General features: G+C 39.8%; 1 protein-coding gene across 8 annotated transcripts in view; it reads right to left on the reverse strand.

Moving 5' to 3' along the window:
* The window catches only part of ACACA (acetyl-CoA carboxylase alpha), a 283,911-nt gene that overhangs the window by 142,495 nt on the left and 113,861 nt on the right, over positions 1-27,555 (reverse strand). For all 8 annotated transcript variants that reach the window (XM_004747175.3, XM_004747176.3, XM_004747174.3 and 5 more), the window contains 14 exons: positions 24,148-24,357; positions 20,257-20,427; positions 19,204-19,365; positions 18,676-18,839; positions 14,235-14,385; positions 12,921-13,024; positions 10,132-10,213; positions 9,567-9,712; positions 8,573-8,723; positions 6,731-6,865; positions 6,221-6,367; positions 5,698-5,886; positions 4,883-4,983; positions 4,043-4,131 (listed from right to left, as the gene is read on the reverse strand). In XM_004747175.3, the coding sequence (XP_004747232.1) occupies positions 4,043-4,131; positions 4,883-4,983; positions 5,698-5,886; positions 6,221-6,367; positions 6,731-6,865; positions 8,573-8,723; positions 9,567-9,712; positions 10,132-10,213; positions 12,921-13,024; positions 14,235-14,385; positions 18,676-18,839; positions 19,204-19,365; positions 20,257-20,427; positions 24,148-24,357 (2,002 nt within the window). The remainder of the gene's footprint in view (positions 1-4,042; positions 4,132-4,882; positions 4,984-5,697; positions 5,887-6,220; positions 6,368-6,730; positions 6,866-8,572; positions 8,724-9,566; positions 9,713-10,131; positions 10,214-12,920; positions 13,025-14,234; positions 14,386-18,675; positions 18,840-19,203; positions 19,366-20,256; positions 20,428-24,147; positions 24,358-27,555) is intronic.

The following is a 27,555-nucleotide window of genomic DNA, read 5'->3' on the forward strand; positions in this document are numbered from 1 at the left end:
GGGGACAGTTGCTACCTCTGAAATCAACATTTTTCCCCGTAAATACATGAAACAGCTAAGCAATGCCTAGGCTTCCAAATCCAAACTAAGGCAGAGATCAAGGAGAACCCTGAATTAAGTCAAAAGGTCTGTAGGGAGGGTATGGTTATGCATATTTTCACTGGCCCTTCATAATGCCACCAGGGGCAGGTTAGTTCTAGCCAGAAAAGCTATGCTTTGCAACAGAAGCATAAGCTTCAGCTGTACTATAGTGATATCCACCATGGGATACAATATCAGTTCTTCAGAAAACAGCTTACCTCAGTAAAGGAGAATTAGCGTTCAAAAAGTCTCAAGGTCAGAATTTTATGAAATCGTGACAACACTAAAGGATTAATTACCTCAGTTCAGATTCCATGTTAAGTTACAAACCAGAACAGTTCGACTGTAATACCATGGATTCCTAGAATACTGAGCACATTCAGTCAGGGTTAACTTGGCTGTGTTTTAAATATTAGAGACTGACATGAGGTGTTTTGTTTTGTTTTCTTCCCCAAAATGAAACTAAATGTATTTGAATAACAGTGGGCTACAATATTTAGGAGCTGAAAATTTCCTACAAGACCCATTGAGAACAAATAGAGGCCATTTAAGAAATGGTTGGCCTATCCATATTCATACTTTCTCCAACCAAGACAGCTGTGAAGAGACAACAGAAATATGTCTTGGTAAAGGGATTTACTAGGACCAGGAGAAATAAAAAAACTATTTACCCAGGGAAGAGACAGCAAAGACCCTAAGCAGAAAGAAAGCAATGATACCAACTTATCTTTTTAAAAAATTTTTATGGCGAAACATATATGCAGAAGAATAAACACCCTGGTAACTACTATCTATCTTATAACATTTTTAATGATCTTTGAAGGATCCTATGTGCGCCCATCAGAAATAACTAAGCTGAATTTCATGTTACTCATTCTTTGACTTTTCTTTTCCTTTTTTTTTTTTTTTAAGATTTTATTTATTTATTTGAAAGACAGAGATCACAAGTAGGCAGAGAGTCAGGCAGAGAGAGAGGGTAAAGCAGGCTCCCCGCTGAGCAGACAGCCCAATGCAGGGATGGATCCCAGGACCCTGAGATCATGACCTGAGCTGAAGGCAGCGGCTTAATCCACTGAGCCACCTAGGCGCCCCTCTTTGACTTTTCTTTACATTTATTCTATTTATCTCTCAATGTTACATTCTTGAAATTTATCCTTTTGTTCCTATGTGTAACTTGGTTCATCTACTTTCACTGTACAGTAATCCATTGTAGGAATATACTAGAACTCAATTATCTATCCTACTTATCTAATTTCTAATTGTTTCCTGTCTTTTTTGCTATTATGAACAATGCTACCACGAGTAGGCCTTATACGTAAGAGTTTCTCTAGAGTCTTATTATCTAAGAGTAAATTGCTAGGTTGAAGAGTTTTTCGTGTTTTTTTTTTAAGATTTTATTTATTTATTTGACAGAGAGATAAAACCAGAGAGCACAAGCAGGGGGAATGGCAGAGGGAGAGGGAGAAACAGGTTCTGCACTGAGCAGGGAGCCTGATGTCGGGGGCTTGAACCCAGGACCCTAGGATCATGATCTGAACCAAAGGCAGATGCTTAACCATCTGAGCCATCCAGGCACCCGGTTGAAGAGTATTTTAAAAAGTTCAACTCTATTAGGTTCTGCTGAACTTTTCCAAAGTGGCTTGTACTTTGGAAATTTGCACTGTCGCTCATAGAAGATGTGGAAGATACTGACTTTTTAATTTTTGCCAGACTCATTTTTCCTCACATTTCACTAATTACTAATGAGCTTGAACGTCTTTTCATACATTTATGGATCATTTGTATTCCCCCTTTTGTGAATTATCTTTTGCCCATTTTTCTATGAGGTTGTCCTTTATTAACACCCTTTGTTAGGTGCAGGTTTTGTAAATACCTTCTCCCACCTTGTGGCTTATTTTTCAGTCTCTTTTTGGGATCTTTTCATGAATAGAAGCTCTTAAGTAGGGTCAAAATAATCAGCTTTTTCCTGCATAGTTTGCACCTTGTGTGCCTTCTATGACAAAATCTTCCCTACCTTGAGGTCATGAGACTATTCTCCTAAAAATTTAGTAGTTCTGCCTTTATAGAACATGTTTAAGTCTTTAATTTTAATTCATCTGGAATTGATTTCTGTGTATATGATTTAAGGTAGGGATTCAATTTCTTTTTTGGTTTTGTAAATAAATAAGACATTGCAGTAGTATATCATTTCCTGAAAAGTCTATCCTTTGCTCATGATCTATAATGCCTGTTGTGTTATAATGTAAATTTTCATATACGTGTGGACCTATTTCTACGCTGTTAATTCCATCAGTCTATTAAGCTGTCCCTACACTAGTATCACAATCTCTTCATTAATATGAGTTTATATTAACTCTTGATATTTGACTGGACAAATCCCCCACCCTGTATTTCTTTAGAAGTGTCTTGGTTATCGTCAGACTTATCTTTCATGCACATTTTAAAATTAGCTCAACAAATTCCATGGATATTCCCTACTAGGATTTTTGCTGGAACATCGACAAATCTATAGATGAATTCAAGGAGAACCAATACTTTGTAAGTATATATTAATCTAAGACTGTGATATTTATTTAGATCTTTATTATTGTTTACTCATTATAATTTTCTTCCAAAGAGGCTTGTACATTTTTTGTTAGACTTATTCCTTAGTATTCCATATTCTGGGTTGCTATTTTAAATGGCCTACTTTTCTAAACTGCTCTTCCAAGCAACTGTTGTACTATAGAGATATACAAAATTCAAACATATATTGGATTTTATATATTGGCTTTTGCATTTGACAACCTTGTTAGACTTTAATTCTAATAATAAATATGTGGATATTTTGAGGTTTTTCAGGTAGACATCATATCTAATAGTGGCAGATATATTCCCTACTCCTTTCTAGTTCTCATAGCTTTAAGTGCTTTTTATCTTACTGCACCAGCTCATTTAATATGATGCTAAACAGCAGTGAAAGCCAGTGCCCTTGTCTTACTTCTACCTCAAAGGGTATGCTCTCAACAATACTTTTAATTTTAACAGTATGCATAAAATTTCCTATGGATTTTTTTCTGGGGGAACTTCACATGTTTAAAAAAGTTCCATTTTATTCATCATTTGCTAAGAGTTTATTTATCATGAATGAATATTAAATTCTGTCAAATGTTCCCCCCCAATATCTTTAGATGACCATGGTTCTTCCTCTTTGAATCTCCTAGATGATAAATTATAGTAGTTGGTTTTCCAATATTAATCAAGCTTGCAGTACTGGGATAAAGAAACTTTGGTTGTGATGTATTATTTTATACATTGATGGATTTAGTTTGCTAATTTTCACTTGAGTATTTTTGCTGTTTACGGGTGATGCAAAAGAAAGCAAAACCTGTGAGAAAACATGAAGTAGTATTTCAAATTCTATGATGTTTCACTGCCACCTTGTGGCAAGAAGCAGTATCAGCAGCACGCCGCTTTTAAAATCCCAGTTTCACATTTAGAGACTTTATACATCATTTAATGAAGCTCTTCAGAGAAAGCCAGGGATAAATTCCACTGAAATGATACACTGAAAAGTAGTGGAAAATCTGAGCCCTTTTCAGATGACTGTGGCTCAATCCGTGGATTAGCTGCCAAGAGGCAAGCTCTTCAGATAGAGTTTTTCAATTTCAGCCTGGTCATGACTCAACCAACTCTCGCTAAACAAGGTCAAGATGACATCAACAGGGAATACTAATCTCTACTAGAAAAATTATTGCCGCTCTTTCCCAGAAGCACTACCAGAGTCACAATCTCATCAAACTGTTTTGTTATCATTTCTTGGGCACTAGTGGGATGTGGAGGTTTAGTTTTTAAGGAAAGGGTGACAGGAGGACGAGTTTTGTTCATGTCCGGGTGTTAGTGACAGGGAGAACTGGCTCAGCGGCTGCACAGTCCTACAGGGAAGCCTTTTCAGAAACACAGTCCTCAGGAACAGGCTTACCGTTCTGGAACTGGGTCTCTACTCGCAGATACTGCCGCAGCAGATCCATCACCACAGCCTTCATGTGGCCTCGGATGCCACTTCGGTACCTAGGCAGCCGGAAAAAAAGTCTCCACTGAAAAACCCTACAGACCAACATGATTAAATAACAGACTATTTAAATAATAAGCCCAGAGTCCAGGTTCACCTTCTAGATTTTCTACTGCACCGTTTTCCCTCTAAATTCTAGAACAGGGCAGGGGCCAGCCTAAAATCAACTAACTGGATCAACTTAAATTCTAAGCCTAAGATATCTGAGATATCTGTCTAGACAAGGTTTTTTGTTTTTGCTTTTTTTAATTAAGAGAGAGAGGAAAAAAGGAGGACAAAACAACCCCCCCAAACCACTTGCTAGCCCCACCTAACAGAACTTGATTCAGTTCCCACTGCTAAGTAGAAATGATCACTACACTCCTGAAATGGCTAAGGGCTATCTGAAAAATTTATGAGCATCTCAAAGTTGAAAATGTTCTGTCAATGTTCCTTCAGTCCAACAGTTGGCTCCATAAGCTGAGAAGAATGAATGTTGTACTCAACCCTATGCCAGAAGAAAAATCGGGAGTTTCATCAAAATTGCAAGGAAAAAGAAAGCGATTGAAATTTCTGTGACTTAATACTCAACAGAATGATGCAGACTAGAAAGAAGTCATCAGGAATATTTTAGCTCACAATTCTAAGATGTAGAAGATACAAGGTATTTTCTAAGATACAAGTGCTAATTTCTCTAGTCAAACCTGAGGTAAATCTCTCGGTGACCACTTAGAAGAAAGGAATCTTTCTTCTGGAGTTACATGTAACTACCTCTGTACCAGCTGGACAATGCTCTGGGTGTTCATGAAGAAGACTTCCCGCTCAGATTTCCGGTTCAATGTAGCTGCATGGCTATCTAGGATGTTGGCAATCTAAAGCAGAAAAAAGAGGAAAAAAATGAACCCAACCCAACAAAGGGACCCAAAGTATTAGCCTTTGTAGGATCGCCACCAGTAATCTCAATTATAACATGATCACGTCTATCTTTAATGTGTTGGGAATAGCTGGATGTTACTGGGCATAGTTTTAGAGGCTTGTGTTAAATGAGCAACTTTTATTTCTTTTCACCCTTTCCCAGATGAACTAATGAGTGTATCACAAAAGCTACCACCCTACCAGAGGCCCTTGATAGGCAGGATATACTTATGGTCATGGTCCGTACTTTATCCCCTACTTGCCTAGCTTAACTCCCTAATGTAAATTAGCAAAGGATAAGGAGCATGCTGCCAGTGTGGTAAGGAAGTCACTGCTAATAAAACTACAAATATCCCTCTACTTTACATTCACAAAATTCTTCTGATTAGAGCACAGGCCCAAGAATAAACCTCTATGAAATACATCGCCAATAAGTTTTCCTCATAACCACAAACACTTTACATTTTACATCTAGTACTTTTGTTATTGGGCTTATATCCTGAGACACTTTTGTGAAGGGCACAACACTCAAGACTTCAAAAGCACAAGCTCCAGAGAAAGGATCCAACCAGGAAGGAATCTTAGAACGTGAACTCCAGAACTGGTAGCTATGAGAAGAATGAATGTTGTGTAGTAGCTAGTAGAGAATGACAGTGTCACTCTCTAAATACCTGCTGACTGGGAAACTGACAGAGGACTGATGTGATGTTGCTAGCGTACTGAGCCATTTCCTTCTTGATAGACTTCTCCACGTTGGGGGGAATACGGCCAGAGACACTGGTCATGATATCTTGCAATTCTAGGAGGGGCAAGGAGGGATCTCTGAGGGTCTTCATCAACCGCTCTACCCAGTCTTTTACCTGAGAAGAAAGTAATAAAGTAAGATCCAGACAAAATTAACACAATCCCTCAAATAAAGTGATACATCTGAATTCAGTACCATACAGTATTTACTGTGAAACTCTAATACAGGCATCTAACACTGCCCTTTTTCCCTGGTTTAAATCCCAATTAAATGTGAAGTCAGTAACACAGATAAGCAGCAAGGATTTAAAGACTTCAAATCCCATAAATCATGGTCTCAGGCCAAACAACTTTCTTTCCCTCCCTCTAAATCCTCATGTGATTTTTAAACTATCTTGGAGAACAGGTACCCTATTTGTACATTCTTTCCCCAACAGAAGTGATTCGTACCCTGCTGCTAAAAAAAGGATCTGGAAGGCAGTATCCATTCATTACGTTGACCAGATTATCCAGGACATAGTGGAACACTCGATGGAGCTTCTCGCCTCTGAGGGCCGTGCTCTGGATCCGTGGTAGACTACCCGTGTGAAGCTCAGCCTGCCAATGCCAATGAGAAAGCAAGTCACCCACTACCTTCTATGCAGCTTACACACACACCACTACAACTCAGATTCATCATTCACAATCAAGAAGTCCCTTTATCGTATGCAGCTACAAGGAGAGAAGTCAGTGGACAGAGTGTCATGAAGAAATCATAGAATCTTAGCATTGTAGTAATTCTTGTGAAGTCTAATTCCATAACACTACAGGCACAAATACAAGGCAGGAGATCAGAGGGAAAGCAGCTTAAGAAAAGAAAAGCTTAAGAAAACTAAGCACTGAAATCATCTGCCCCTCCAAGCTACCCCTACCATGTAATCAGCTCTTGGAGAGCAAAATTAAAAGTACCTTCCTACTCACCTGTTGGACTTTGCTGGGGTTGTCCAACTGCATTTTGGCTATTACGCAGCCAGGGTCAAGAGCTGCTCCAGGCCGTTTGACATAATGGATACAGCCAGACTCTGCAGCTGTTAAGGTCATTACCATCTTCATCACCTATAATGAAAAAAATAAAATTAGAGTTTACCCTCTCTTTACACAGATGAATGATTTAGAGAAGCTAGTTTTTCCCTCAGCATCTAAGTCATACTAGCTCTAAATCAGTCCAGAAAAGTGAGAAACCTGAAACCTCCAAGAGCACACAGGAAGGCAATTAGAAAATGCTCTCAGTACCTAGTTTTAGGGATTAAGGACAGCTACTAACATTTCTTATTTCTAATGTTGAAACTGATTTTGCCATAGTTTGTGTTTTATTTATTTTTTTAAGATTTTATTTATTTTTTTGAGACACACACACACACACACACACAGTGAGAGAGGGAACACAAGCAGAGGGAGAAGCAGCCTTCCTACCAAACGACGAGCCTGATGCAGGATCCCAGGACCTTGGGATCATGATCTGAGCCGAAGGAAGCTGCTTAATGACTGAGCCACCCAGGTGCCTCTGTTTTACTTGTTTTATTCTTAGACTGATTAACGATTTAGCCTCCTCATACCCATGGATTTAGGTGCTCAGTCTGTCCACCTCAGATTCCCATGCCAAAACCCGAGAGTCATTCTTTACTCCTCTTTCTCCCTAACCCAATTACTGAGGCCAGCCAAGGACCTCTTCTAAATATCTCTCAGAAATATCTTCCTCTCTTGCCATCTCTTTGGTTTAGGCCCTCACCATGTCTGGCCTAGAGTACTTGAAAAACCTCCCAGCAGAATACCCTACCTGCTACACATCTTCAACAAGGTCACTAAATGCAATCATTCTAGAGTCCAAATCTCAGTGTGTCACTCTTCTGTATAAAATCCTTCAGGGACTCCTACTGCCTCCAGGACAGTAGCAACATCTTGGTATGTCTCATAAGGTCCTTAATGACCAAGTTCTGATTACTTATTTAGCATCTTGGCTTGCCACTTCCCATTTAACCTTAGTCCATTCTCAAGCAGTACAATATGCCCTTGCAGTTCCCTAAATATACTACACTCTCTTCTGTGCCTTTGCACACTTCCCTTTCCACATTCACCGTGCCCTTCTTCACCTGGTAATACCATCTACCTTTCAAAAGTAGGATCGAAGTCCTCTCTCTTTCAGAAGTCCTCCCCTACTACCCATCACATAAACCAGCTGCACCCCAGTCTGGGTTAAGTGGCCCCTGAACTCTGTGCTTAGCTCACTCAGAATCCATATTTCATTACTTGTCTGTTTTGCGGCCCCACTCCACCTATCATATTTCTTTTCTGTATAACCTGCACTTAGCATGATTCCTGACTCAGTAAGTGCTGCTGCTCAGTATCTATCTTCGGAGGAAAAGATTGCTCATCTGTCAAAGAAAAACTGTGAGCTTCTTGTTATTTTTATTTATTTTTAAAGATTTTATTTATTTGACAGAAAGAGACCACAAGTAGGCAGAGAGACAGGCAGAGAAAGAGGGGGAAGCAGACTCCCCGCTGAGCAGAGAGCCTGATGTAGGGCTCGATCCCAGGACCCTGAGATCATGACCTGAGCTGAAGGCAGACGCTTAACCCACTGAGCCACCCAGGTGCCCCTCTTATTTGTTTTTAAAATTGTATTCATAAGCCAATTAAACCAACTAATGCTTTTTACTTTCTATTTTCTATTTCTTTTCTGTTACTCTTCAGTCTTAGTCCACCCCAGCACACACTCTTCCTATCTTCCCTCCCATACTCTGAGTGTCCCGTCCCCACCCTGACCTCAATTTCAGCGTAGCACTGGCCAGCAAACACATGGCCTCCATCTTCCACAATGTACTGGATTAATTTCCCAGCAGAAGGCGAGCGCAACACAGAAGGGTCATTTTCCTTCTCAAACACACAGGTCTTATTGCCGATTGTGATACGATACCTAGGAGATAAAGAGGAAGCCAATAAAGCACCTTGGGTTGTAAAAGAGAATGGTAGAATGATGTCAATCTTAAATAAAAGAAAAACACAACACATATATACACACACAGGCCAAAACTGGAAATTTTACCTATATACACACACAGACGCACAGAACACTCATTTTCTCTTTGTTGGCAATGCCAAGTAACCAAAACTTCCTTCAATACGGGTCAGGTTAAATAAATTATAGTACAACCATACAATGGAATACTATATGACCATTAAAAATAATAGACACCTCTACTTAAAAAAAACAAACATGAAGATGATGACAATATAATAGCAGCTTTCTTGAACTCTTACTTGAACTCTTACTATGTACCAGACAATGTTCTGAACATTTTACATGTACTAATTCATTTCACTGACACAACAACACTAAATGACTGATGGTAAACAGGCTATAATCTATGTTATATCTATAACAAATCTATAATAAAAAAATGAAGTGCAGAACAGTGTCTAAGCATTATTTTTATTTGTGAATGTAGTCAGAAGAAAAACACAGTATGTACATATACATAAATTACATGTATAAAACTTCTGCAAAAATAAACTGTTAATGGTGGTTGCTTAAAGAGAGGGAAACTTATTTTTCATGGCCTACTCACACTGGAGGGGCAGAGAAACAATGTTTTTAACTGTAAACACTTTTGTATTCCTAAAATTTTTGTTAAGTACATGTACTCTTTTTGTTTAAAAAAGAATATCCAAAAGACCTTGAAAAAGCCCCAGAGCTAGTGACTACCGAGAAGAAAGGTTGCCACAAAGACCAGCAAATTGCCCACACACAGCCCCTTACCTATCCACTTCCTCCTTCATGTACGTGGTATAACTGCTGCCATCATAGGACAGGAGCAGCCCTCCATCACTCAGCCGATGCACATCTACTTCTACACACGAACCATTCATGATCACCACATAGGAGTTAGGGGACTGCCGCGTCACCTGCAGGGAATGAGAACCAGAAGGGACAAGTCAGTGTGTCCCTTCCAGGTGGAGCCCCAGGAAAAAAAAGACACTACCTCAAAAATATAGGTAAGAAACATCTCCCAGAGAAGAAGGTGCTCCTAGCATCAATGTCTGTGGGCAGGGCTTAGTCCTGCTACAAGCGAATAGGGCAACCTTAGATGCTTTCCCCTAGTCTGGTTGTTCTCTGACTCCTATGTCACATTAAAGAACACTGAAACATTTTTATAGAAACATCAAATACTACTTTAGGCTACTGACACAAATAATGACAGCAATTTCACCAATACCCTACCCTGAAGTAAACCAAACATTTCCCCCATCCCTTAACCTAAAGAAAGCAAGCTAACAAAGAAAAACAAAAAGTAAGGTGTAGTTTTCTGTGGGGTTCGGCATACCTTAAGTACATATTTGACTCCCCCATAGATAAGTTCAACATCTACTGTATTCAGAAGCGTATGCGCAGGAAGGACTTGACCCCTGAAAGAACAAAAACATAAGTCATATTTACTTCTAGAAAGTTCCAGAAGTTTGTCAGGAAATCTCAAGGTTATTAATGGTAGCACTTCCTGGACTATCAAGACTGGAAACAGCCTAAAGGACCATCAGTAAAGGACTGATACATGAATTACGAAAAGGCCCTATAATGAAAAATTATACAGTCATTAAAAAGAAAGCAGAAGGCTTTTATGTATATATATATTTTTAGTTTACTTATTGATAATCTCTATACCTAGTGTGGTGCTTGAACTCATGACCCTGAGATTAACAGTTGTATGGTCTACTGACTGAGCCAGCCAGGCACCCAGAAAGATGGAGGCTTTTATGTCCTAATACAGACTACTCTCCAAAATACACTGTTAAGTGAAAAAAGCAAGTGAAATTGTGAACAGTTCCAGAGTATGCTACCATTTGTGTTTCTAAAAAAATAAGGGGTGGGAAGAAATAAATATTACATGTACATGCTTATATAAATTTAAAATATGTCTGGAAGGTTACAGAAGAACTGGTAACATGAGTTGACATAGTGGAAAAAATTAGGTGATCAAAGAACAGAGGTAAGAAGGAAATTTTCACTACCTTTTTGTGCCTTTTGAACTTTGAACCATGTGAATATATTACTTGTTATTAAAAATAAATAAAATTGGGCACCTGGTGGCTCAGGTTATGACCCTGGACTCCTGGGATTGAGTCCTGCGTCAAGCTCCCAGCTCCATGGGGAGTCTGTTTCTCCCTCTGACCTTCTCCCCTCTCATGCTCTCTCTCACACACACACACTCTCTCTCTCAAATAAAGAAAATCTTTTAAAAAGAAAGAAAGAAAATTAAACTTTAAAAAAGAGAGAGAGAGAGAAATGCCCCAGTAAAATCAACCCCCATCTACTGTTATCAACTGGGACTTCATTTGAAGTAGTAAAAGAAAAAAAAAAAATTGGCCATGGCTGGGTTCAAGCAAAAGGGAAGGCCATTGCCTCGGAGGGAAACATTATCAAGAAAGACTTCTCACAAGAGAAAGAGGGAGTGAGTGATAAAGCAAGCAAGGCAAGATGTTAATAACTGGTGAATCCGGGTGAAGAATACATAGAAGTTGTACGATTCATGCCACTCGTTTTTTGTTTTTTTCTTTTAAACAAATTACTTCAAAATACAAGTTTGAAAAATAAATAAAAAATAACTAACATTAAAAAGATGAAGGGAAGTTTGCAGAGGAGATTACGCATGACACATATGTACACTGGCAGGGAAGCCATTTAACTAATTTAGAGATTACATGGTGAGGAACAGATGTAAGTAAAACTTGACTGGTAAAAAAGGGGTCAAAGTATATAGGGAGTTGAAAGTCACACTGAGGGATTAGATTTAATACACGAGGGTAATGTGAGCTGTTGAAGGTTTTAGTGCATGAGAGCAACACAATGAAAGATACCTATCGTAAGACTTGAGTAACTGTGCAATCTCAGTTCAATTTTTAAAATTTTGCTTCTCCCTTTCAAACACCTTAAAAGAAAGCTGATATAAGCCTAACAACACAGAAGGAAATAAAGTGCCTGTGATTAAAGTGCTTTAAAATGATTAGCCCTTTGGGCCATTCCTCCAAGGACTCAAAGGCAGAGCTTAGTCTCTAGAACCAGAGTTAAAAATTAGTTTAGCCCCATATGGCCTGGTCCTCTAGTTGCAAGACTCATGAGGTCATCCTGAATATCACCCTCAATTATGAATTTCTGAAAGGTGTTACAGGTAATATATGAAATATTCAGGGTTTGATTCTAGAGAGAAATACCAGATTTTCATCACAAGGGTGGGTTTCGAGAGATTTAATACTTGTACCGGAGAAAATGCTTATTTTAGCTGAATTCGTTTTTAAAAAGCAACCCACTCTGGGGTACCTGGATGGCTCAGTTGGTTGAGTGCCCAACTCTTGGTTTTGGCTCAGGTCCAGATCTCAGGGTGATGATCTCATGGTTGTGAGATCAAGCCCTGCATTAAGCTCCCTGCTCTGTGGGGAATCTGCCTGAGATTCTCTCCCTCTGCTCTCTCTCTCAAATGAATGAATGAATGAATGAATAGCAACCCATTCTAACTGTGGTAGAAGTTAATTTCTAGAATCTAAAGTTAGAGTCCCCAAATAATTTGCCATAAAAACTTCCACAACGGGGTCACCCGGGTGGCTCAGTCAGTTTAGCATCTGCCTTCTCAGGTTGTGATCCCAGGATCCTGGGATAGAACCCTGTATTGGATTCCCTGCTTGGCAAAGAACCTGCTACTCCCTCTCCCTCTGCTTGCTTGTGATCTCTGTCAAATAAGTAAATAAAATCTTAAAAAAAATAACTCCCACATCAGGGCGCCTGGGTGCCTCAGTCAGTTAAGCGTCTGACTCTTGGTTTCGGTTCAGGTTATGTTCTCAGGGTCATGAGATTGAGCCCCAAGATGGGCTCCGTTCCCAACAGGCGTCTGCTGAGATTCTCTCCCTCTCTCTCTCTGCTCCCCCCACTGCACTTGCTCTCTTTCTTTCAAAAAAAAATCTTTAAAACAAAACAAAACAAAACCTCCTGCATATTTTCTCTCCCCCACCTCCATGATCACCGAGTAAGAGGTAGCATTCACAAGCTGGCAGGAATAGAGAGAAGAATAAATCGATCTTTGAAGCAGGACTATTGGTTAACATGCCCATGAGAAACAAAGCCTACCTTTCTAAGGAGTGAAGGAAGTTGGAGATGCTATTCCGCAGGCTCACATCTGCCACGTGGAGAGCCCCACATACAACTCCCAACATGGTGTCAGGTCGCTCTGCCTGAAGGAAAGAAAAAGAAGGCAGATCAAAAGCATGGTCACTTAGCACCATGGCTCCTCAATTTAAATCAGGTCCAAATTCGCTCTGAAGCAACAGCTAGCATTGAGAACCTCTATCCTTATTACTCAACTGATATTTGAGATAAAAACACATTAATTTTAGAACTTGAATAGAGGCAAGGGTGCATAGGTGGCACAGCTAAGCTAAGTGTCTGACTCTTCGTGTTAGGTCAGGCCATGATCTCAGGGTTGTAAGACTGAGCCCAACATTGGGCTTCATGCTCAGTCTGGAGTCCACTTGAGATTCTCTTTCCCTCTTCCTGCCCTCCCTGACTTGTGCTCTCTCGCTCTAAAATGAATAAATAAATCTTTTTTTTAATTAAGATTTTATTCATTTATTTATCAGAGAAGAGAGATGGTGAGAGAGGGACCACAAGCAGAGAGAGCATGAGAGAGAAAAGCAGGCTCCCCACTGAGCAGGGAGTCTGAAGTGGGGCTTTATCCCAGGACCCTAGGATCATGACCCAAGCCAAAGGCAGATGCTTAATGACTGAGCCACCCAGGCACCCCTGAATAAAACTTAAAAAAAAAAAATTGAATAAAGGCTTCATTTGAATAGAGATAAAAAACACCTTTTTCTCTATTCTCCCTAAGGATTTCCACTGAATTCATCAGAGAGGAATTCAAAAACAAGATTTTGTCATAAATGAATTTAAAAAGGTACAAGGATCTGGCTAATGATAATCTCAAAGAAATATGGTACATAATTGAAATTTGGACCTTCAGATAATTTAGATGAATCTAAGGATTTTACATACAGTCTTATTTAGAACAGCCCAGTGATTCAGAAACAAGGGGTAACTGCTGATTTAAATGAGACCCCCTCATCAGGACTTGATAGATGGATGTAAAAGCTGGTAACTCTGAAGCAGACTTAACATCAAATGAGGACAGACGTATTTCAATCCCTGGATGCCTCTCTTCAGATACACCCCTGGAAGTAATACTAGAACCCATAAAATGACCAGGTAACACAGGCACGAGGACTCCATGGTGCTAAAATTACACTGACTCCTAGTTTTTTTCCAAGTAGATCAAGCATCATTTACATTAGAATCAAATACATTTTCTCTAGTGACATAGACTGATCACACAACAACCCTGTAAAAACCCAGTCCCCAAAGCTGTTTGGCAAGTGGGAAAACACACACCTGTACTTTCTCTGCTATCAGTCTGTCCAGCCAGCCAGTATCTATTCTATTCAGCTGAAAGCTTTCAGTCTCCAACAATTTGATGAGGTATTCAACTGTAGTTCGAAAGTCGCCCCGAATAGATAGCTCCTTCAAAGCCACCACCATGTTTCTGGGAGAAGAACAGAAGCAGATCTGTTTCAGCCACAAACATATACATGTTTTTCAATCATTTTAAAGAATCGTTTCGATCTTTTGGAGTCTGAGGAGGGACAAAAAAATGAGGGTGCACTTGTAAGTGTGCTCATTCACATGCATTCCAGACAAGGGAGTCTGTAAGTCAGTAAATTTAGGAGTCCTGAATGCTATTAGCATAAGAGCATCAGAAAATCACACATATCATTACGTAGAATACAGAACAAATTATGTGCAAACCACCCTCCGTTTTCACTTATTGGGTTTCCATCGTTTCTGGCTACCTAGGATTAGGGTATAATCTTCCCCTCCTTACACCTTATTTTATTAAAGTATAATTTACATATAATAAAACACATTTAAATATACTGCTCAGTGTCTATCTTGCACGGGGTAGGTTCTTACTTCCACAAATATTTAATTAGGTACCTCGGAGACTCACAACATTATTAGACTCATAAGGGAAAGAGAATATAGATACAATAACCCTTTCAAAATATATGGCAGAATATCATAAATGCCAGTAGAGATATAAGCAAAGAGCTGGAGTAGGTTTAGGAAGAGAGAAAATCCCCCTCCCCATGGTTTCATGAAGAATGTGGAATCTGACATGAGATAAAAGTACAGGCGGGATTATGACTATGACAGGAATATCATTCCAATGGTCCAGGCACTCCCTCAGCCTAGAAAATTATTCTGTTTCTCACCTCCATCCCCTTCTCCACACCCTCTTGGCCTGGCATATTCCTATATGCTACTCAGCCACCAGTCTAGAGGTCAACTCCTTCAGGGAAACCTTCCCTGACCCTCTCTCAGCTGAGTCAGCTGACTCAGCTGTATGTTCCTGTAACACACTGATGTAATCCCACTATCATAAACAACATTTGCTACATTGAGTTTTGTCACTTATTGCCCGTCTTCCTGTGGACTAGAACACTCCATTAAGACAGAGATTTTTAACCTGGGTCCTCATTATGTTGCCATCACCAACAGATATTAAAAAAATATCTGATGAATGTAGTGAATAAAAGAATGGACAAAGGAAATAGCAAGAACAAAGAAAGAGGGACAAAAACATGGGTTATGTTCAGGGAACATTATGACTGAAGCAGAGGCTATGAGGACAGGAACCAGTGGCAAAGCCACTTAACGAACAAATATTGACTGAGTACATACTATGTTCAGGGGAATCAATAGCAACAAAGCATGCATGGTCCTGTTCTCATGGTATCTGGATTACCATCTATGGAAAATAATGCTGAAAATGGGCAGTGAGGCTATTCTGGAGGATAAGAATATGAGCACCAAGCTGAAGAATATAGATCTAATGTTATTAAGAGAGGAGAAACAAACTGAGGTGAGCATGTTGTCAAGAAGCAAGCTTATTATAGAGACCATGTATGTCTTAAAGGTTTTATTTACTTATTCATCCGAGAGACAGAACATGTGAGTGTATTCAAGGATGTGAGTGTGGGGAAGGGGGAACAAAGTGGGGGAGGGGGATCTCAAGCAGACTCCCCGCCCAGCACAGTGCATGACGTGGGGCTCGATCCCAGGAACCTGACATCATGACCTGGGCTGAAACCAAGAGTCGACTGGGCCACACAGGCACCCTTGATACCATATTTTTAATGTGCTGAAAGTTAACCCAGTTAGCTTTACACCGTAGAGGAATATACAGATCAGGTCAGAAGGTGAGAAGCAAGGCTTCTGAACCATATTAGAGGACATGGCCTGTAGAAAATATTCAGCAGTCTCCTTAATTAGGACTGGACACCTAAATATCATCAGAGGCCTCTCTGGGAATGGGAATGAGTAAGGCTGAATGGGTGGGGGCTGGATGAACAAGAGAGTTCATGTTTCCTCTAAAAGCAGCAGCCATACAAACAGCCTCAGTTAACTTCTGCCAAGTGGAATATAAAACCACTGTTGTCATTATCATCCCATTTTTAAGAGAAGGCAGAAATCCATATATCTATTTCAATCTCCCAACTTTTAAATACTGGCAATTTTTTGAAAATTAACACTCTGCAAGCCAATCAAAACACATCTGTGGCTGTGAGTAGTCGGCAAGCCACCAACTTGTAAGCTCTAGTGTAAGCTTTCTTCACTTTGGCAAAGCAGGATATGGCTGCGAAAGAAAAGGGCAGCTTTATAACAGATGGTTTTACTGGTAGTGTTACTTTAATTCTGAAAAACTTTACTTCCAATTTTGAATAAATCGGAAGAACAGAAGAGAGCAAAACAGAGAAAAATTAAGAGTTCCCTACTTCTAAATAAGTTATTAAAAAACCAACATTATTGGGGCGCCTGGGTGGTTCAGTTGTTGGGCATCTGCCTTTGGCTCAGGTTGTGATCCCAGGGTCCTGGGTCCTGCATCGGGCTCCCTGCTCAGCAGGCAGCCTGCTTCTCCCTCTCCCACTCCCCCTACTTGTGTTCCCTCTCTTGCTGTGTCTGTCAAATAAAAATCTTTAAAAAAAACAAAAACAAAAAACCTCTCAACATTCTTAATAAATACTCTTGATTACACAGTCCGTGTGTTTAGTTTAAAGGTCAAAGAAATGGTTATAAATGCATGGTATAAGAAAACAGACAATGATGGGGCTCCTGGGTGGCTCAATCGGCTAAGCGTCTGCCTTTGGCTGAGGTCATGATCCCGCAGTCCTGGGACTGAGTCTCACGTTGCGCTATTTGTTCAGTGGGGAGCCAGCTTCTCCCTCTGCCTGCCACTCCCCCTGCATGTGCTTGCTCTATCTCTCTCTTTCTCTGACAAATAAATAAATTAATTTAAAAAAAAAAAAGAATATAGAAAAAATAGTAAGTACTAGTTCAATTTTTGATGGATATTCTAAAATATCTGAAGTGTAAATTATCTCCTAGAACCCTACTTTTCAGGAAAGCAAAATTAATTTTAATATTTTGTGTTTAATTAATAAATAAAATTAATATTCAATATTGATGTTTAATATATTTATATTTGATGTATTTATATTTTATATTTATTATATTTATGTTTAATATATTTATATATTAGTAACACTATAGACAAGTTACATGTGTACAAGCTGTGTGTACAGTTCATAGTACACCGAGGACTCTTATATAAACAATGTGGAGAGTTCCCTTATTCGTTTTCATGCAACAAGCAGTTTAACTTTAGTATTTTAAATTAAGACTGTAGGCTGCTTCAAATCTTCCCACCTAGCCATAAACCCATTTCATTTTACCTAGGATAAGGTTTGCCAGCTAGATTTTATCTAGATGGCCAATCTTTCTCTAATTCTGAGAAGCTGTAGTTACCCACTCCCTCAATGTGAAAAAAAGATAAATCTAAAAACAAACAAACAGCCAGCAGTGGACACTGAAGAAAGGGGACTACACATCTGAGTCCTAAGTTTTGAAGAAATTTTGAGATTTAACTTTGTTTTCAGAAAAAAAAAAGACTTTCAAAACCAGTACATTAATTTTTTCATCAAATTCATAACTCTAGTAATGTACATAAAGGGGAAAAGGAATAAATTTTATCTAGAAACTAGACATAAGCCTTCTGTTCTTGAAAACATATATAGCTATGTTTCATAACTATTTTGCATTTTTAATGTATGTAATTTCACAAGCAAATAAATGGTCTGGATCAGAAAAAAAAAAACTTAAGCCTGTAGGGCATTTACAGCCATACCTTTATTTGGATGACAAATAACAGATCTTATCTATGATTTTATATGGTGCCAAGCTCTTGGTCAAGAATCTACCCCCCCCCCAAAACACTATTATTTCTCTGGAAAAATGTGATTTCTTTAAAGCAATCAATTTTACAAATTTATCAGAAATATGTGAAATCCTTGAAGAAACTCAGAATGGAAAACCATCTGCCAAACACTGTGTAATTGAACACAACATGAATGCAGGGACAACTGAAGATGTGTTTCTTCTAAAACATTGTCCATATCAGTACTTCTGTAGCAGAAAAATGATTCTCATTCCCAAGCTCATACCTTCACAGATTAACACAATTTTTTTTTTTTTAATGCAATCAAAGAGGGACACCTGGGTGGCTCAGTTGGTTGAGCAGCTGCCTTCAGCTCAGGTCACAATCCCAGCGTCCTGGGATCGAGTCTCACATCGGGTTCCTTGCTTGGCAGGGAGCCTGCTTCTCCCTCTGCTTCTGCCTGCCACTCTGCCTGTGCTCGCTCTTGCTCCTCTCTGACAAATAAATAAATACAATCTTCAAAAAAAAAAAAATGCAATCAAAGGTTCTTATACTCACGAAATCGCTTCCTCTCTGTTTTCTCCCCAGGAGAAGCAGTGACCAAACTGAGAATCAGCAAATTCATGAAGGCCCCCTGCAGCAGCAACACTGAAATAACCCCAAACGTTCTTATTGCTACGGAAATTCAGTTCCTGAACTGTTCCTGAGCTGGGCTTAAAACCCTGTTAGAGAATGAAGAATAGGAGAAACCATAATATATTTCTAAGGAAGAGAGCATTTATATATTCATTGTTTAGGCTCTGTGTTAATCACAGAGGGAAGCAGAAATGATGCACAAAAATCAGAAAGGCTCGAGAGCCAACATTCAGGACTACAGATCCAATGAAGACTCGGTAATGACAGAGTTGGATGAAATGGTCAATGAAGCAGTGATCACTTATTTGTCTGCTTGGCTGAGACTTCTGTAAACTTCCCTCTCCAGAGGAAGTCCCAAGATTCTTACAGAAGCAGGTCTTCAGATACCATATGGATATTAAAATTCACAAGGAAAAAACAAAAGTGTGAAACTTTTAAGTGATGAGTTACCTCATCTGGATTTTCACTGGTGATCCGAGCAGCAATAACATGGCCCCTTGGACAAGGAACATGAGCAGAATTTTCAAAATCAATGGGAGCATCGCCCCAGGGAGATACCCCATACATCATACGAATATCCTTGATTCTGTATAGAGGGATCCCCATAGCAATCTGAAAAGAAAAACATCACTCATTTTTTTCAAGGGTATTTTCCTTAAAATGTGGAGGTTAATTACTTACAAGATTTTTCATTTTAGTAGCCACCACCTACAATGTTCTATTTTTGTTGCAGCCTGTATTCTACAACAATCAAGTAAGGAACCCAAGTTGTCTGTGTGTCTGCTGACATCACTCCATTAAGGGAACAGGATTAAAATACATAATGGGAGAGTCAGCGTACATGACTATCCAAGAAGTTCAGACAACTGAAAAGTCCTGTGTCATAATTATTTCATAATTATTCCCACAAACCACGGAGAAAGTATATAAATTTTTTGTACTTAATGGGAACCCAGAAGGCACTCCCATTGTGGGCAAAGAACATGTTCAATACAAATGATATCAAACCTCACCATTGGCCATTACTGCCTCCCATAACATTTGTTTCCTGGGCCGAATGGAGAAAACAAGATTAACAACACGCACTTTAAACAGTACAAAAATAAACAAGTGCCGCCAGAGTCTTGCCAGGAAAAACATTCACCACCACTCTGCTTCATTACAGAACGTGAGTAAAAAAAGGAGAAGAGGACAAAGTCATAAGGTTTTTTAAAATTAAATTAATTGAATAAAGCAAATTATTTTAAAAATTTCTTTCTAAAATATGACAGTTTCTCCCAAACAAGTCTGGCCTAAAAAACATGGTAGTACTACTAGATTTGTGCCACATCAGGAAAACCAACCCACACATCACAACCCATACAGCATGAGATGAACACAAGATGAGATTCTAATAGGAGGTGCTTCTCTCTTAGCAGACACCAGTTAAACCCGTTTCTCAGGCATCCTGGACATTCAGAACTCCTGCAGGCAACTCACTCAGCCAAGATCAGGGTGATTCACCTGGAGTTGTGCTGCAGGGAGGTTGACATCAGCCACCATCTCTGTACAAGGATGCTCCACCTGCAGCCGAGGGTTCAGCTCCAGAAAGTAGAAGCTTCCATCCTGGCTGTAGAGGTATTCCACAGTCCCAGCACTCACATAACCAACCATTTTGGCAAGTTTCACTGCACACTTGAAGAAGAAATGTAAGTCGACATAAGTATATCTCAATCTTGACCAGCTGCCAGACCACTGTAGCCCCTCTCTCTCTCCCTGACTCAAATGTTCACCATTTTTAAGTGCCTCCAAAGGCTTTGAGCCACACAAGAGTAAATTTCACTCTCCCTGATTACTAAATAAGGCCCCTAAGACATGGATGGCAAACTCAATCCAGAGTTGGGAAAACCATTTCTCAATTGGGATCACAGGCAACCTCACCCTCTCAGCTGTAAGTGTATGCTGGCAAAAAAAAAAAAAAACCCAAAACCAAAAAACACACCATCATGGCAGACTATTCAGGGTGTCCTGGTTTTTAGTATTCCTAGTAATCATCCCAGAAACATGGCTGTCCAGCTATAGACTAGACTTTGTAACCTCTCTTATAGCTAGTGACTCAGTTTTGACATACGTAATGTCAACATTTGTGAGTAATATGCATAAGCCCTCAATCAGGTTTGGAAAGGAAAGTACTTTTCCTCTGTTCCTAGTTTCTCCCTTTCTGTGTTCTGGAACACAGTCACAACAGTTCAAGTCAGTTTCCACCATGCAGATGAAAACATACTAAGAATGACAGAACAAAACAGAAAGAACCTGAATTGCAAGATGGCCTCAGGAAGCAGAACTGTCCTACCAACCCTGGAGAGCTCACCTCAGATTATGATGGGAAGGGAAGAGAAACTTCTACCTCATCTAGGCCATTTTATTTTTTAGATCTTTTATTAAACTGCTTAACCGGTCTACTAATCAATACAGAAATTATAAAATACAGGTAGGATGCTACTATTTAAAAAAATTAAAATATGGGATGTTAGCTTAGCAACAGAGTAGTGGGTAGCAAGGAATCAAAGTGGGTAGCTTGAACCAAATCAAGCAAAAATCAAAACAATCAAGTGTTTGATTCCAACAATGAGGTTAGGGCCTCATTGTTAGGCATAACGATACATTCGGTAAGCTGTTTTCCATAATAAGTTGGACAGCAGATAACACACCAAATAAGCCCTAAGAAAAAGTTAGAAAAAGCCAGACTGTGAAAAAACCAACTGCTTTTGTACCCCAAAACCAGGTTAGATTTTCACCCTAAAGCAACCCAGTATCAAAGATCAACTAATAGAGGAAAACAATGTATCTAGAAATCTTGGGAGTATGGTTACTCCTATTCTGAAGCTGGCTGGATGCAAATAATCCAGAAAACTAAATTTTGAAGGAACTGTATTTCTAAACATACCACAAACCTGGCCTTGAAAAGCCTATGATTGATAATGGGAGTAATATTTGTGACTCCACTCTTGCACCAACTCTGCCAAAGAAGGCATAGTCTCCAAGGCCCAATCACACAGAAAACTCAAGGAGGAAGAACTTCACAGGGAGCAAAGCCAGGTACTTCAGGGATGATGGGCTAGGGATTTACCGCCAGAGAGCAGAACCAGAGGCAGAGAAAGGGCTAACTGAAATCATCACAATTCCTGCCGAGAAGGATCTGCTAACTGCTATGGGCCAATGATTACTGTATATTTTTCATTCTTCTTTTTTTCAAATGGGAGTTATCCTGTTCATATTCCACCACTGTATATTGGGTAGATGCTGGAGGGAGGTGACCAGGGGTAGATAACTTGTATTTTTAGGCCACTGGCCCATGAAAAGCCACATGAACATTTAATGCAGAGAACTGTACATGACCTAGAGATCTTGGACTCCGAGCTGACTGTAGTAACTCTGGACTGATGAGACTTTGGGCTATCTTCTTTGGGGAAAGACTAAGAATGCTAGTGAGAAAGTACAGTGAGAAAAGGGGTGTGAAAAGATAATGGGTAGCTGGAGGAGCAGAGTGAGGCAGATTATTAAATGCCCTTCAGTGATTTTTCTGTGTGTCATTCATCTAGTAATAGCATCTCCTCAATTTCAGCTGAGTAAATGGCCACCCAGTTAGTGATTACAATTCCCAACATCCCTCACAGCTAGGTGTGATTGTGTAACTGAATTTTGCCAAAAGGATATGAAAAGAAGTAGTAATGCGGGTAACTTCTAGATCACATTTTTACATGCTTGTCCTCCTAGTCCTTTGTCTCCTCCTCCCACAGGCTACCATATGAACCTCATCTTGTGAGGAAGCTTTAATCATGAAGATAATAACAGCTTAGGGCAAGGGTTGGCAAACACTTTCATTAAAGAACCAGATAGTAATTATTTTCAGCTTTGTGGTCTATGGAGTTTCTGCCACAACCACGCAACTCTGTCACTGCAGCAACAAAGCAGCCAGATCAGACATAAATCAATTAGTACGGCTGTGATGAAGTAACTTTTTATTTACAAAGAAAGTTGGCAGGTTGGATTTGGCTAAGAAGCTGTAGTTTGCTGACCCTGTTCCTAGTGAATGGCAGAGCAATAAACCCTGGTATCAATTCATCTCACAATGATGGTGAGAATGAGAAAGAGAATTTATATCTTGTTTAAGCCACTGAATTTTGGAGGCCTCTTTTTTTATAACAGTTAAAGAATGATTCTTAATAAATTCACACAGTGTAGGAATTAAACTTCTAACACAGATGACCATATATTTAGCTTGTTTGAAATTCATGAGAAAAGAGATGGAAAATATATTTCCAGTAAGATGACTCAGTCACTATTCCAGAAAAGATCACGTTCAAACCCATAAACTACAACTGTTTCCAAGGGATCCAGCAAGACTGCTGATTCTTTTCTACACAAAAATATAGAATATATAAACTTTAGAGATGTGTAGAGGACCTTTCAAGAGGTAATGGATTTGAATAAATACATCTGAAGATTCAAAGATAATCAACTAGAAAATGGAATTACCCACTTATCATGAGCTTGTTGGAAAAAAAAAAAAAAATCAGGGGTGCCTGGGTGGCTCAGTCAGTTAAGCATCTACTCTTGGTTTCAGCTCAGGTCATGATCTCAGGGTCTTGAGATTGAGCCTCATGTTGGGTTCCATGCTCAGTGCTGAGTCTGCCAGATTCTCTTCCTGTAGGGGTGCCTGGGTGGCTTAGGTAATGATCTCAGAATCCTGGGATCGAGCCCTGCAAAGAGCCTGCTTCTCCCTCTGCCCCTCCCCTTGCTCATGCCTTCTCTCTCTCCCAAGTAAATATATAAAATCTGGGCAAAAAAAAAGATTCTCCCCTTCTGTCTGTTCCCCCACTTGTGCATGTGCTCTCTATCTCAAATAAATAAAATCTAACTACATATATATAAAACAGTAAGATTTTAAAAATCCCAAAATTTCTTTTCTTTACCTCTACTCAAAATAGTACACTAGGGACACCTGGGTGGCTCAGTCAGTTAAGTATCTGCCTTTGCCTCAGGTCATGATCCTAGGGTCCTGGGATCAAGTCCCACATTAGACTCCTTGCTCTGTCAGAAACCTGCTCCTCTGCCTGCCGTTCCTCCCACTTTTACTCGCTTTCTCTCTCTCTCTCTGACAAATAAATAAATAAGATCTTTTAAAAAAAAAAAGTACACTAAATTTTTTTCAAAACGTGAAATGATTGAGAGCCTGAAATGTTTAGAGGGAGAACAGCAGAATCATTTGTCCTTTAGGAAAAGGATATAATCTTATCAATTATCTAGAACCACTGTTTGAAATTTCACTATTTGCAGACTGGTATAAGAACTGAAGGAGCAGTAGTCCTGTTTAAGGAAAAAAAAAAAAAAGACAGCTTTTCATATACACACCTGTTCCATATGTTCAAATACTGCTGGAGTAGCAATAGCAGCAGGTGCTTCCTCAATAATCTTCTGATGCCTGCGCTGTACAGAGCAGTCACGGCCAAAGAGAGAGATAGCATTGCCATACTGATCTGCTAGGATCTGTACCTCCAGATGACGAGACTGTTTGGCTAGTCTCATCACAAATATAGGAGACCCAGGGACTTCAGCTTGAACCTACATTAGGAAAGGAAATAAAACAAATTCTTAAGTGGTAAGCATTTTTTTTCCATTCTGATAAGCTGCTTCAATTTCAACAGGCAGATGCCTAGAAGTGTCAGGGACCACGTGAATTAGTAGGAGTACAGCAATGAATAAAACATAGTTCATGCCCTCATCTATCTTTAAGATCCTACATTCTTTGTTATGTAACCAGCACTACTTGGTGATTAGGAAACACAGGAACACCGATGTGTTACAAAAGTGAAAAAAACAAAATAGTTTGAAAGACACACACACAAATCCCACAAAAGGGTAAAATCCTGCCATCAACTGTAGACAGCCAAATGAACACCCTGCTCCAGACGAGGTGCTTTCTTGGTTCGCATTACATCACGGACAGTGTTGTGCTCAAAGGACTTGGATATTCAGCGCTGGGGCACACTGTCACCGGAGATCGAGTTCTACCCTGGCAGGTGTTTTCTTGTAGCACTTTTAAAGATCATCCAATGTTTTCTGGCTCCCACTGCTTCTACCGAGACGTCATGCTATTGATCATATTGTTACTCCTTTGCAAGTAATCTTTTTATAGCTGCTTTAAGATCTTCTCTCTTTTTTAAGATCTTCTCTCTTTTTTTTTTTTTTACGGGGGTGGTGAGGTAGCAGAGTTACTCCGGTTATCTTAGATGTGGTTTTCTCTGTATTTGTCCTGTGGGGCTCACAATATATATTTTTTAAATCTGTGCTTGGTATCTTTCCTAAGTTCAAGATAATTCTTAGCCATTATCTCTACAAATACTGTTTCTGCTCCATGATGTCATCAAATATTGCTTCTGTTCCATCCTCTCTCTCCTCTTGAGAGTCAAAGCCCATGATGTTAGATTGTTTCACTGTATCCCATATGTCTTTTATGCTGTTTTGCTATGTAGCAAGTCTCCCCAAGACTCAGGGGACATCATTGCTGAAGACATCAATCATTTTATTTGCTCATGATACTGTCCTCATCTGGACAGTTCTTCTGGACTTGCCTGTGGTCACTTGTATGCATATCATCACCTGGTAGTTCAAGTGGGGTTGAATGGTCTCACTCAAATGTCTGGTGACTTGCGCTATCGGTGGAGAGATCCAGGGAGCCTTGACTGGAACAGCTAATCTCTATAGCATGTGGACTCTCATCCTCCAGTGGGCTAGATCAGGCTTCTTCAATGCAGCATTCCAAGAGGGTGAGGGCAGAAGCTGCAAGACTTCACAAGCTCTAGGCTCTAGAATGTACACGACACCACTTTTGGCACATTCTAATGGTTTAAGCAAGCCACAGGGCCAGCTAAGACTCAAGGGGTGGGAAAAGAGATGCCACCTCTTGATGAGAGGAAAGGCAATCACATTGCAAAAGAATATACATACAAGGATGGGAGGAGTTATTGCGGCCATCTCTGCAAACAATCTACTGTGGTCCACCCTCTGGCCACAATAATTCATATACCTCCCACATGCAAAATAGACTCACCCCCTCCCAAGACCCCCAAAGTCATCCAATCATGGCATCAGGCTTGACGTCCATTTTCTCATGAATCATGTCCAGATGCGAATGAGACTCCTTGGGAGCAGCTCCTCCAGGTGCAGTTTCTCTTGATCCAACGATCTGGGAACTAAAAAGACAAGTTATCTGCCCCAACACCCCCAATAATTAATGATGAGATGGGGAAAGGATAACTGTCAAAGATATTCCTGTTCAAAGAAGAGAAGATGGGAAGTACATAGCAGTCACTGTTCCACAGTGACTCTGAAATCCACATGGGTACAGCTTGGGCTCCTTGACTATAGGGACAGGGAAATTTTGTTAGGGTCCTTGTTCTGCAACTAGGGAGTGATCTCCCTAATCCATGGCTCTTCTCTGCTTTTAGCTCTGCCCTCTTCCCAGCCCTGTTCTCTGACAAATCTTTTTATTAGAAATGACTGGTATTTACAGCTGAATAGCTTTCTCAGTCTGCTTCCTGTTGATAGAAGTTGAAGACACAGAGCCTCTATGAAGTTTGAACTACCCTTTCAGACCCTTTGGTATAATCATCAATACAAGTTTCTTGAAAATGTTGTGGGTTTCCTACGAATCACACTGGGAGATTTACTCCTTGCCCCAAAAGATATCTCTATACTTTGGGCATATCTCTATACTTTGGGCATATCAGGCTGCTGTGGAATAACACCTTTAAGATTCTCTGAAGCTCTTTCCTGTTAACTGAGAGGGTAATCTACCCAGGAGTATCTTGAATATTTCTGAGACCTTAAAGGATCTCACAGGTATTCTTGACTTGGCCTTTACCCTGAGGTCATTTTTTACTTTGAGATTCTTTTGCCAGGTGGAGACTGGGAATGAGAAAAAGCTCTATTTTCAAACTCAACAAGCTTGAAACACCTTCATTAGCTCATCTCTCTTATATAGTTCCTTAGCATAAGTAACCAGAAGGAATTAACAGATGCTTTCAACACTGTCTAGAGATTTCCTTAACTAGGTCCATGAGTTCATTAAATACATTATCTTCCAAGTTACCTCAGGCAATTGTTCCATCATTACAGAACACGTGTTAACCTTTTTGTCAGACTCTACTAACAATTTCCTCACTGCCTATCCAGGCTCCACTAACAGTTTATTCACCATTCCATTCCTCTGGGCTTCATTAACTATCTCATCATTTTTTCAGCCTCCACCTATGAGCTAGTCTTAAAGTCAATGTTAATTTTTTTGTTTGTTTGTTTGTTTGTTTGTTATGACAGCATCACACCTTTGGGGTATCAATTTCTGTGGCAGTCACCCAGTGATGCCTGACAAACCACCAGAAATTTAGTAACCTAGGACACTGACCATTTTATTTTTTTGCTCACAGCAATTTGATCAGGGCACACAGTCAGGTAGCTCTGCTGATCCTGGCCAGGAGCTGCTCATGCAGCTGCAGTAATCTGGCAATTGGACTGGGGTAGGATGGTCTAATAGGGTCTCACTTGTATGTCCCAAATACAGTGCTGTCAGCATCCAGGTCTAGGAAGTCTTAACTGGGACTACTCATCTATACATCATGTGGCCTCTCTTTCTCCAAAAGGCTAGAGTGATTTCTTCACTTGTCAGTCTGAGGCTCAATTCAAGAGGCAAGGGCAGAAACTACAAGACCACTTGAGGTTTAGACGTCAGAATTTATATACCATTTCTGCTACATTCTTTTG

This window comes from Mustela putorius, unplaced genomic scaffold, assembly GCF_011764305.1.
Source record: "Mustela putorius furo isolate JIRA1106 unplaced genomic scaffold, ASM1176430v1.1 tig00003962_pilon_pilon_pilon, whole genome shotgun sequence".
Lineage (NCBI taxonomy): Eukaryota > Metazoa > Chordata > Mammalia > Carnivora > Mustelidae > Mustela > Mustela putorius.